General features: G+C 43.0%; 1 protein-coding gene across 1 annotated transcript in view; it reads right to left on the bottom strand.

Annotated features, from left to right (window-relative positions):
* The window catches only part of LOC138666898 (aldehyde dehydrogenase, mitochondrial-like), a 129831-nt gene that overhangs the window by 67699 nt on the left and 49023 nt on the right, over nt 1-13109 (bottom strand). The window contains exons 7-8 of the mRNA XM_069755080.1: nt 12883-12996; nt 6163-6265 (exon numbers count right to left, since the gene is read on the bottom strand). Of these exons, the coding sequence (XP_069611181.1) occupies nt 6163-6265; nt 12883-12996 (217 nt within the window). The remainder of the gene's footprint in view (nt 1-6162; nt 6266-12882; nt 12997-13109) is intronic.

Here is a 13109-nt window from a genome sequence, read left to right as displayed (position 1 = left end):
CGCATTTATGACGCAGGTGCGTTGCATGCGTTTTTCTTCGGAAATGTGACGCATCAAAACTGCAACCTGTAGCGTCGTCCGCGTCCTGTCTGGTGCGCCAAAAAAACGCATGCGTCATAAAACGCATGACAACGCATACGGCGCATGTCCATGCGCCCCCCCATGTTAAAGATAGGGGCGCATGACGCATGTGTCGGTATGCGTCGACGACGCTGCGCCCCATGGCGCAAATGTGAACGTAGCCTAATATATTTGTCTAAACCAGCCCTAATTGTAGAAGCAGCTCATATCGCTAATTCCCTAGAGGTTTTACATACGCAACCTACAGTGATGCATTTAGTCAGCAAGCTGAGATCTTGATAATATTGGACATTGACATAAAGATAGAATGTTACAGTTCTTTTATAAAATGATCACGTCTTATCTTTATAAACCAAAGGATTATTCTCAACACTAATTTTTTCACCTATCTACAGTAGGCGATAGCACCTCAGTTAGAAAGTTATGGCTGTCAGTCCTATAGACATTGAATGAAGGCATGCATGCGTGACCACTGGTCCTTTCCAACAAGGAGATTCAGAGCCCTTTTCCAGGATTTGGCGCAGGTCTCAGCAATTGAACTAGGAACAAGTGATAATTTGCAATGTTGGAAATTGTGCAACACGAATTAAAAACAAATGTAACACTTGAAATTCATTGAAGTGTTTTGTTTCTTATTTTTCTTACTGCACTGTAATGAGCTTGAGACAGTTACCTCTGACTTCTAGCCAATCAAAATATACATACAGTCACAAGATGGCATTGCGGAACTTGAGTCTCAGCCAAAAAAAAAAAAAAAAAAATAAGGTGAAGATGCCGAAGGGCGAGTATAAAGACCAGGGGCAGGGACCTTATAATAAAAGCACCACTCCGGAAAAATTAAAAAAACGGACACTGAAGTGGTGCTTTAATAGAATAAAAATGAGGGGAAAAAAGTATGGCAGCTCAGTATTTAGGACCCCAGCGCTGGATGGATACAGTGCCAAGTTTAACCCCTTAGTGACAGAGCCAATTTGGTACTGAATGACCAGGCCAATTTTTGCAATTCTGACCACTGTCACTTTATGAGGTTATAACTCTGGAATGCTTCAACGGATCCCGCTGATTCTGAGACTGTTTTTTCGTGACATATTGTACTTCATGTTAGTGGTAACATTTCTTCGATATTACTTGCGATTATTTATGAAAAAAACAGAAATATGGCGAAAATTTTTAAAATTTTGCAATTTTCAAACATTGTATTTTTATGCCCTTAAATCAGAGAGATATGTCATAAAAAATAGTTAATAAATAACATTTCCCACATGTCTACTTTACATCAGCACAATTTTGGAAACAAAATTTTTTTTTGTTAGGGAGTTATAAGGGTTAAAAGTTGACCAGCAATTTCTCATTTTTACACCACCATTTTTTTTTAGGGACCACATCACATTTGAAGTCATTTTGAGGGGTCTATATGATAGAAAATAATGAAGTGTGACACCATTCTAAAAACTACACCCCTCAAGGTTCTCAAAACCACATTCAAGAAGTTTATTAACCCTTTACGTGCTTCACAGGAACTGAAACAATGTGGAAGGAAAAAATGAACATTTAACTTTTTTTTGCAAACATCTTAATTCAGAACCATTTTTTTTATTTTCACAAGTGTAAAAACAGAAATGTAACCATAAATTTTGTTATGCAATTTCTCCTGAATACGCCAATACCCCATATGTGGGGGTAAACCACTGTTAGGGCGCACCTCAGAACTTAGAAGTGAAGGAGCGCCGTTTGACTTTTTCAATGCAGAATTGGCTGGAATTGAGATCGGACACCATGTCACATTTAGAGAGCCCCTGATGTACCTAAACAGTGGAAACTCCCCAGAAGTGACACCATTTTGGAAACTAGACCCCTTAAGGAACTTATCTAGATGTGTGGTGAGCACTTTGAACCCCCAAGTGCTTCACAGAAGTTTATAACGTAGAGCCGTGAAAATAAAAAAATCGCTTTTGTTTACACAAAAATTATCTTTTTGCCCACAAATTCTTATTTTCACAAGGGTAACAGGAGAAATTAGACCACAAAAGTTGTTGTGCAATTTCTCCTGAGTACGCCGATACCCAATATGTGGGGGTAAACAACTGTTAGGGCGCACCGCAGAGCTTGGAAGAGAAGGAGTGCCGTTTTACTTTTTCAATGTAGAATTGGCTGGAATTGAGATCGGACGCCATGTCGCGTTTGGAGAGCCCCTGATGTGCCTAAACAGTAGAAATCCCCCACAAGTGACCCCATTTTGGAAACTAGACCCCCCATGGAACTTATCTAGATGTGTGGTGAGAACCTTGAATGCCCAAGTGCTTCACAGAAGTTTATAATGCAGAGCCGTGAAAATAAAATTTTTTTTTTTTTTCCACAAAAAAGATTTTTTAGCCACCAAATTTTTATTTTCACAAGGGCAACAGGAGAAACTGGACCCCAAAAGTTGTTGTCCAATTTGTCCTGAGTATGCTGGTACCCCATATGTGGGGGTAAACCACTGTTTGGGCGCACGGCAGAGCTCGGAAGGAAGGAGCGCCGTTTTGGAATGCAGACTTTGATAGAATGGTCTGCGGGTATTATGTTGCGTTTGCAGAGCACCTGATGTACCTAACCAGTAGAAACCCTCCACAAGTGACCCCATTTTGGAAACTAGACCCCCCAAGGAACTTATCTAGATGTGTGGTGAGAACTTTGAATGCCCAAGTGCTTCACAGAAGTTTAGAATGCAGAGTCGTGAAAATAAAAAATATTTTTTTTTCCACAAAAAAGATATTGTAGCCCCCAAGTTTTTATTTTCACAAGGGTAACAGGAGAAATTGGACTGCAATAGTTGTTGTCCAATTTATCCCGAGTACGCTGATGCGCCATATGTGGCGGTAAACCACTGTTTGGGCGCACGGCAGAGCTCGGAAGGGAAGGAGCGCCTTTTTGGAATGCAGACTTTGATAGAATGGTCTGTGGGCATTATGTTGCGATTGCAGAGCCCCTGATGTACCTAAACTGTAGTAACCCCCCACAAGTGACCCCATTTTGGAAACTAGACCCCCCATGGAACTTATCTAGATGTGTGGTGAGAACCTTGAATGCCCAAGTGCGTCACAGAAGTTTATAATGCAGAGCCGTGAAAATAAAAAAATTTTTTTTTTCCACAAAAAAGATTTTTTAGCCACCAAATTTTTATTTTCACAAGGGTAACAAGAGAAATTGGACCCCAGAAGTTGTTGTCCAATTTATCCCGAGTACGCTGATGCCCCATATGTGGGGGTAACCCACTGTTTGGGCGCACGGCAGAGCTCAGAAGGGAGGGAGCACCATTTGACTTTTTGAGCGCAAAATTTGCTGTCGTGTTTGGAGACCCCCTGATGTACCTAAACAGTGGAAACCCCCCAATTCTAGCTCCAACCCTAACCCCAACACACCCCTAACCCTAATCCCAACCTCATCCATAATCCTAATCACTAACCCTAACCATAATCACAACCCTTACCCCAAAACAACCCTAATGTCAACCCTAACCATAACCCTAATCAAAACCCTAAATCCAACACACCCCTAATCCTAATCTCAACCCTAACCTCAAACCTAACCCTAATCCCAATACACCCCTAATCACAACCCTAACCTTAACCCTAATCCCAAACCTAACCCTAATCCCAAGCGTAACCCTAATGCCAACCCTAACCCTAATACGAACCCTAATCCAAACCCTAACCCTAATCCCAGCTCTAACCCTAACTTCAGCCCCAACCCTAGCCCTAACTTTAGCCCCAACCCTAGCCCTAGCCCTAGGGCTACTTTCACACTTGCGTCGTTTGGCATTCCGACGCAATCCGTCGTTTTGGACAAGAAACGGATCCTGCAAATGTGCCCGCAGGATGCGTTTTTTGCCCATAGACTTGTATTGCCGACGGATCGTGACGGATGGCCACACGTCGCGTCCGTCGTGCACTGGATCAGTTGTGTTTTGGCGGAGCGTCGGCACAAAAAAACGTTCAATGAAACGTTTTTTTGTACGTCGCATCCGCCATTTCTGACCGCGCATGCGTGGCCGTAACTCCGCCCCCTCCTCCCCAGGACATAGATTGGGCAGCGGATGTGTTGAAAAACTACAGCTGCTGCCCACGTTGTGCACAATTTTCACAACGTGCGTCGGTATGTCGGGCCGACGCATTGCGACGGCCCCGTACCGACGCAAGTGTGAAAGAAGCCTAACCCTAAGTTTAGCCCCAACCCTAACCCTAAATTTAGCCCCAACCCTAACCCTAAATTTAGCCCCAACCCTAGCCCTACCCCTAACCTAACCCTACCCCTAACCTAACCCCTAACCCTACCCCTAACCAAACCCTAACCCTACCCCTAACCCTACCCCTAACCCTAACCTAACCCTACCCCTAACCCTAACCTAACCCTACCCCTAACCTAACCCTACCCCTAACCTAACCCTACCCCTAACCCTACCCCTAACCTAACCCTAACCCTACCCCTAACCTAACCCTACCCCTAACCCTACCCCTAACCTAACCCTACCCCTAACCTAACCCTACCCCTAACCCTACCCCTAACCTAACCCTAACCCTACCCCTAACCCTAACCCTACCCCTAACCTAACCCTACCCCTAACCTAACCCTACCCCTAACCCTACCCCTAACCCTACCCCTAACCCTAACCCTACCCCTAACCCTACCCCTAACCCTACCCCAACCCTAACCTAACCCTACCCCTAACCCTACCCTAACCCTACCCCTAACCTAACCCTACCCCTAACCTAACCCTACCCCTACCCCTAACCTAACCCTAACCCTACCCCTAACCCTACCCCTAACCTAACCCTACCCCTAACCCTACCCCTAACCCTACCCCTAACCCTAACCCTAATTTTAGCCCCAACTGCTGTTCTCCTGCCGGCCGGCAGATGGAGACAGATGGCGGGCGCACTGGGCATGCGTCCGCCATGTTCTGCTGCCGGCGGCCAGGAGGAGCAGCAAGAGGATCCAGGGACCTAGGTGAGTATGCTAGGGTCCCCGAATCCCCCTATTTCTCTGTCCTCTGATGTGCGATCACATCAGAGGACAGAGAATTACACTTTACTTTTTTTTTTTTTTTTTTTTTGCGGTCGCCGGTAAACAGTTAATTACCGGCGATCGCAAAACAGGGGTCGGTAATACCGACCCCGATCGTGCTCTTTGGGGTCTCGGCTACCCCCGGCAGCCGAGACCCCAAAGATTCTCCCGGTGCCGGCCGGCGGGCGCACTGCGCATGCGCCCGCCATTTTGAAGATGGCGGCGCCCACCGGGAGACACGAGGAGCATCGGGGGAGCTAGGTGAGTATTGGGGGGCCACCTGGGACCCCTTTTCTCTGTCCTCCGATGTGCGATCACATCGGAGGACAGAGAAATTAAAAAGAGATCGCTTTTTTTTTTTTTTTTTTTTGCGATCGCCGGTAAACGGTTAATTACCGGCGATCGCAAATGCGGGGTGGGTTCAAAACCCCCCGAATCATGTTCTCTGGGGTCTCGGCTACCCTCGGCAGCCGAGACCCCGGAGAAAATCGGCCTCTGGGGGGCGCTATGGACTTTTTCCACAGCGCCGTTAATTAACGGCGCTGTGGTTTAAGTACCCTTAGCGGCCGCCGTTAAAAGGCGTATCGGCGGTCGCTAAGGGGTTAAATCCCACCAAGGACAACATCTGCAAGGAGTTTGTATGTTCTCCCCGTATTTACGTGGGTTTCCTCCGGGTACTCCGGCTTCTTCACATTCCAAAGACATACTGATAGGGAGTCTAGGTTGGGAGTCCCAATGGGGACAATAATGATGATGGCGCTATATAAACAAAGCACAATAAATAAAAATTGGATCTAGCTGGACAAATAATTATTTTCTTCAGTATTAAAAAATGCCCAGCAATAGAGAAGTCTTGAGCATATTTCAAAACAGGTCATTTCAGTGAAAGTGTGAAGAAATTCATTATGACACAAACCGCTATTCTGAAACAATCAAACGAGTAATCTCGACAAACTTCTGTTTTGCATAAATTGTTTTTAATTGAATAATTCAGGGAGCCATCAACAAAGTCAACAAAGTCAGGAGTTAGACACTTACTATCAGCATCTGAGAGTATGATGTTAGGGCTCTTTCCACCAAGCTCAAGAGTTACCTTCTTCAGGTTAGATTTCCCAGCTGCCTGCTGGATTAGACGACCCACCTACCGTAGACAAATATAGACAGTTCATTTGCAAAAAAAAACAAACAAAAAAAACATTTATCACAAGTCTCTCTGTATAGAAAAAATCATTCTGTATTGCTTTTCTATAAAGCAAAAAAAGAATATCCAGCTCAACGAGACAGTGAAAAGTAAAAACTTGGTACTTTATTCACTTCATATAGAAGCAGAGGATAAAAACATCAGCACAATAAGGATAAGAACACTATCTACGCATTTCAGGTGGCAAAGCACCCTTAATCATGATATCATGATTAAGGGTGCTTTGCCACCTGAAACGCGTAGATAGATAGTGTTCTTATCCTTATTGTGCTGATGTTTTTATCCTCTGCTTCTATATGAAGTGAATAAAGTACCAAGTTTTTACTTTTCACTGTCTCGTTGAGCTGGATATTCTTTTTTTGCTTTTTGGATTCCCCACGCCTTGACACAGCGTTTCCGTGCTCCGAGTTGAACTGTTACTATGGTGAGCTGGATTTTCTTTTTCGTTACTATTGCTTTTCTATACAATTATATAAATGGCTAACACTTGCATACTTCTGGAATCCAGGACAATAATTGTAAAATCATGCATTCTACGTACAATTTGATCAGTGAACTCTGGCTTACTCTATACGTAGTCAACAAGACTAAAATATCAAAAGATTGACAACATACTGATAGTAGTCATATATAAGCAATAAGGGCATGACATGAGCAATGATGAACTTTTACAGGATTAACTTGTTGGTCATCATTAACCATATACTAAACAACCCCAGGGGTGGTTTGCAGATGTATCCATTGTTCTGGTGATACTATGTGTCAATCTTAATGCTTTTTATATTGCACACCTGTGATTAGCAGCTGGCCTCAGGCCTTTGTCACGAATACCTTTCCTAAGTGAAATGACAGAATTCACAGGAAGAAACCGACCTCAGATGATGACCACTGTCGCTATTTTTGTATAGGACCCTTGCATCTCTAACCCTAGAGCGCCATCTTCAGAGCTCTAGCAATATCCGCAGCAAAGATGTTCCTGGAGATCTAAAGACAGGAACCTGTTTGGATGCGATTATGTAGAGGTTTAACAGGGATGGGCAATGTATGGCTGCTAAAAAGCAGCTAGTAAAGCACTTCTCCATCTTCTACTAACTTCTCCATCTTCCACTACCTGCTACAGCCAATCTAGTTTGGTATCCGATGCCAGTTTATTTAACCGTTTCTGGACTTGAAGCTCTGCTCTGCTTCTGGACTCTTTTCTAGTGACTGCCAATCCTGGTATGAACTGTGTAATAAGATCTGCTTTACCCCAGAGAGTGCTACGCCCATAAGATTTCGCCCGCAGCAGAGCTGCAAATGAACCACTCCCAAGAAGGACCTTGTTTGCCATCTTTTGAAGTGTTGTGCACGTGCTGCACCCACGTTTGTGCATATAAACACTGACTCTGCCTGCAGCAGAGCTGCAAAGGAACTTCTCCTGATATCACCTTGTTTGCTGATTTTAGAACTTGCTCACGCCTTGCACCTGTGTTTATTTGTATAATACAACGTTACACTGCACTTTGGTTCAGCTGCCTTATTTGTCTCAAGCCAAGAAATTCCTGAGTGTACCACTATTGTTACAGCGTGCCTGCTCAACGCCTCACGGTGAAATCCTGTAACTTGTCTGCTATCATCACAAGCATGAGAGAGAAAGTTCTCATGGTCCCGTCAGAAAGATCCTGAGCGTTCACAGCCAATGGACTCAACGTCAGCGCAAGCGCAGTGGGAATTTCCAACTTGAAGAATATTTCCTTTGAAAACTATTTGTAAATGATAGAGGATTGCTCTATGTAAAAGCTCATGTTAAAAACGCTTTGCAATCGGATCCCATTCGCATGTAAATTGGATCTAAATAGGATGCTAGGTGTTAAAAATTGGATTGCATTCGCATGAAAATCGCATGAAGGGTTTCTGAGGGATGTTATTCTGGATTATCTCAATGAGAATAACTGTTTAACTCCATATCAGCATGGGTTTATGAGAAATCGCTCCTGTCAAACCAATCTAATCAGTTTTTATGAAGAGGTAAGCTATAGGCTGGACCACGGTGAGTCATTGGACGTGGTATATCTCGATTTTTCCAAAGCGTTTGATACCGTGCCGCACAAGAGGTTGGTACACAAAATGAGAATGCTTGGTCTGGGGGAAAATGTGTGTAAATGGGTTAGTAACTGGCTTAGTGATAGAAAGCAGAGGGTGGTTATAAATGGTATAGTCTCTAACTGGGTCGCTGTGACCAGTGGGGTACCGCAGGGGTCGGTATTGGGACCTGTTCTCTTCAACATATTCATTAATGATCTGGTAGAAGGTTTACACAGTAAAATATTGATATTTGCAGATGATACAAAACTATGTAAAACAGTTAATACAAGAGAAGATAGTATTCTGCTACAGATGGATCTGGATAAGTTGGAAACTTGGGCTGAAAGGTGGCAGATGAGGTTTAACAATGATAAATGTAAGGTTATACACATGGGAAGAAGGAATCAATGTCACCATTACACACTGAATGGGAAACCACTGGGTAAATCTGACAGGGAGAAGGACTTGGGGATCCTAGTTAATGATAAACTTACCTGGAGCAGCCAGTGCCAGGCAGCAGCTGCCAAGGCAAACAGGATCATGGGGTGCATTAAAAGAGGTCTGGATACACATGATGAGAGCATTATACTGCCTCTGTACAAATCCCTAGTTAGACCGCACATGGAGTACTGTGTCCAGTTTTGGGCACCGGTGCTCAGGAAGGATATAATGGAACTAGAGAGAGTACAAAGGAGGGCAACAAAATTAATAAAGGGGATGGGAGAACTACAATACCCAGATAGATTAGCGAAATTAGGATTATTTAGTCTAGAAAAAAGACGACTGAGGGGCGATCTAATAACCATGTATAAGTATATAAGGGGACAATACAAATATCTCGCTGAGGATCTGTTTATACCAAGGAAGGTGACGGGCACAAGGGGGCATTCTTTGCGTCTGGAGGAGAGAAGGTTTTTCCACCAACATAGAAGAGGATTCTTTACTGTTAGGGCAGTGAGAATCTGGAATTGCTTGCCTGAGGAGGTGGTGATGGCGAACTCAGTCGAGGGGTTCAAGAGAGGCCTGGATGTCTTCCTGGAGCAGAACAATATTGTATCATACAATTAGGTTCTGTAGAAGGACGTAGATCTGGGGATTTATTATGATGGAATATAGGCTGAACTGGATGGACAAATGTCTTTTTTCAGCCTTACTAACTATGTTACTATGACACTTTTCTGGACTGAAATTGGACTTTTTTTTATTCCCCACGGTGATGGGTATGAGCCCTAAGCCTTTCATACAGAGTTAGCTGAACTGACCAATATTGATGGGATGACAGTCTAATGTGTATGGAGTCAAGGACAGATGATTTTGGGGAGGAGAAGATCTTATTAAACAAAAAGAAAGCAAAAAAAAAAACACAGGAGTACTCAGCAAGGCAAACAATCATGTGAAAAGGAGAGATAGCTGAGATAACTACCGACCAAACCATCATTCTGCTGACATCCACCTTATGTCAATGCTTTTTAAAATGTATGTACTAGAAAAAAAAAACACTCCTTTTAAAAAGTTCTAGTAATTCTTATTAACTGGCACCCCAAAACGCAGAAATTTCTACACATAATGCCCAAAGGACAAATAACATACTTTTGGCCTCAGCCTAGTAAATGACAGCCTATAATAATGTTATAGTATACAGTTGTGCTCAAAAGTTTACATACCTCAGAATAATTTTTGCTTTCTTGGCCTTTTTTCAGAGAATATGAAAGATAACACCAAAGCTTTCTCTCCACTCATGGTTAGTGGTTGGGTGAAGCCATTTATTGTCAAACTACTGTGTTTTCTCTTTTTAAATCATAAGGACAACCCAAAACATCCAAATGACCCTGATCAAAAGTTCATATACCCTGGTGATTTTGGCCTGATAACATGCACAGAAGTTGACCCAAAGGGTTTGAATGGCTACTAAAGGTAACATCCTCACCTGTGACCTGTTTGCTTGTAATTAGTGTGTGTGCATAAAAGCTGAGTGAGTTTCTGGGATCCAGACAGACTCTTGCATCTTTCATCCAGCCACTGACGTTTCTGGGTTGTGAGTCATGGGGAAAGCAAAAGAATTGTCAACGGATCTACGGGAAAAGGTAGTTTAACTGTATAAAACAGGAAAGGGATACAAAAAGGATATCCAAGGAATTGATAATGCCAGTCAGCAGCGTTCAAACTGTGATTAACAAATGGAAAATCAGGGGTTCTGTAAAAACAAAACCACGGTCAGGTAAACCAACAAAAATGTCATCCACGACTGCCATGAATTTGTTTGGGATGCAAAGAAAAACCCACAAATAACATCAGCTGAAATACAGGACTATCTGAAAACTAGCGGTGTGGCTGTTTCAAGATGTACAATAAGGAGGCACTCTAAGGCTACGTTCACATTTGCATTGTTGGGCGCAGCGTCGTCGACGCAATCCACAACGCATATACACAACGCTGTGTTTTTTGACGCATGCGTTGACATAAAATAGTAATGTTCATGAATTTTGGCGCAGGGAAAACGCTGCAAGTAGCGTCCTCCGCGCCCTGTCTGGTGCGTCAAATTGACGCATGCGTCGTAAAACGCAATACAACGCATACCGGCGCATGTCAATGCGCCCCCCACGTTAAAGATAGGGGCGCATAACGCATGCGTCGGTATGCGTCGACGACGCTGCGCCCAACAACGCAAATGTGAACGTAGTCTAAGAAAAATGGGCAGCATGGTCTAGTCGACAGAAGAAAGCCATTACTGCGCAAATGCCACAAAATATCTCGCCTACAATACTCAAAACAGCACAGAAACAAACCTCAAAACTTCTGGAACAAGGTAATTTGGAGTGATAAGACCAAAATTGAACTTTTTGGCCACAACCATAAACGTTACATTTTGAGAGAGGTCAACAAGGCCTATGATGAAAGGAACACCATTCCTACTGTAAAGCTCGGAGGTGAATCACTGATGTTTTGGAGATGTGTGAGCTACAAAGGCACAGGAAACTTGGTCAAAGTTGAAGGAAAGATGAAAGCAGCATGTTATCAGCAAATACTGGAGGCAAATTTGCATTCATCAGCACGGAAGCGGCACATGGGACGTACTTGGACATTCCAACATGACAACGTTCCAAAACAAATGGCCAAGTCGACATGTCATTGGCTACAGCAGAACAATGTGAAGGTTCTGGAGTGGCCATCTCAGTCTCCTGACCTCAGTATTATTGAGCCACTCTGGGGAGATCTCAAGCATGCAGTTCATGCTAGACAGCCCAGGAATGTACAGGAACTTGAGGCTTTTTGGCAAGAAGAGTGGGCAGCTTTACCATCTGAGAAAATAAAGAACCTCATCACAACTACCACAAAAGACTTCAAGCTGTCATTGATGTTAGAGGGGGCAATACACGGTATTAAGAAATAGAGTATGTGAACTTTTGATCAGGGTCATTTGGATGTTTTGGGTTGTCATAATTTAAAAAGAGATAACACAGTAGTTTGACAATAAATGGCTTCACCCAACCACCCACTGGAGAAAAAGTTTTGGTGTTCTCATTCATATTCTCTGAAAAAAGGCCAAGAAGAAAAAAATTCTGCAGGGGTATGTAAACTTTTGAGCACAACTGTACATTGGGAATAGATCCTGATTATATTTTAGAGTAAGTGAACAAAACAGTGTGCATTTAGCTTTAACCATTTCACCCCCCCAGGCAATTATCCTTTTTTGTGTTTTTTTTCCCTCTACTTTTTCCAAGAGTCATAACTTTTTTAATTTTCCATCCACAAAGACATATGAGGGCTTGTCTTATGTGGGACTAGTTGTACTTTTGAATAACATCATTCATTTGATCAAGTGATACACTGGAAAATGGCGGGGGGAAAAAATCAGAGTGCGTAGAAATTGCAAAAAAAAGTGCAATTCCACAATATGATTCTCCAGGTCAGTTCAAGTATACAAAGACCAAACATGTACTTTTATTCTTTTCCTTCTTTTTTTAAGAGGTGAAAAAAAAAATTTGTAAAAAAAAATATATATTTTTTTTTTTAAAAGATAAAAATGCTTGCTTGTGTCGCCATTCTCTGAAACTCGTAATGTTTTCATTCATTTTTTGGGATATAGGGCCGTGTGAGGGATTATTTTTTGTGCCCTGAGCTGATGTTTTTATGGATATTATTTTGGTTTGGCGCACAGCAAGTAGCACTGCCATGCACAGTGAACATCACGATCTCCTATAAATGCCAGCTAAACACTGACCATTCTCCTGTAAAAGCCATGAAGAATGACGGTAACAAGCACATCATCACATGACCCTTGGTTGCCAAGGTAACACATCAGCAAACCACGATCACATCACAGTCGGGTGTAATAACATGCTCCCTTCCGGCGCTCGTCAAGTGCCTCTGTCTGCTCCCCCGCAATTGTTAAAGTGGATAGGATTTTAGGAGGGCACATTAGGTAAATTAAGGCAATTTAAGTGAAGTCCATAAAAACAAAAAAACAAAAAAAACACAATGGTGATTTTTACCTCTGTAGAGCCAGTAAAAGCAACTTTATCCACATCCATGTGAGAAGAAAGGGCAGCACCAGCTGTGGGACCCATGCCAGGTAGGATATTGACCACGCCTGGTGGGAATCCAGCCTGAGAAAAGATAAAACATGCAATTCAGATAAATATGCCCATGCAAAGTGTAAATTAGATGGAAAAACAACAGTTGCAGATACATTTGTGAAGAAATCTAGTGCAGAACCTGC

Source organism: Ranitomeya imitator, chromosome 1, assembly GCF_032444005.1.
Source record: "Ranitomeya imitator isolate aRanImi1 chromosome 1, aRanImi1.pri, whole genome shotgun sequence".
Classification (NCBI taxonomy): Eukaryota; Metazoa; Chordata; class Amphibia; order Anura; family Dendrobatidae; genus Ranitomeya; species Ranitomeya imitator.
This window is presented reverse-complemented; position numbering and strand designations above follow the sequence as displayed.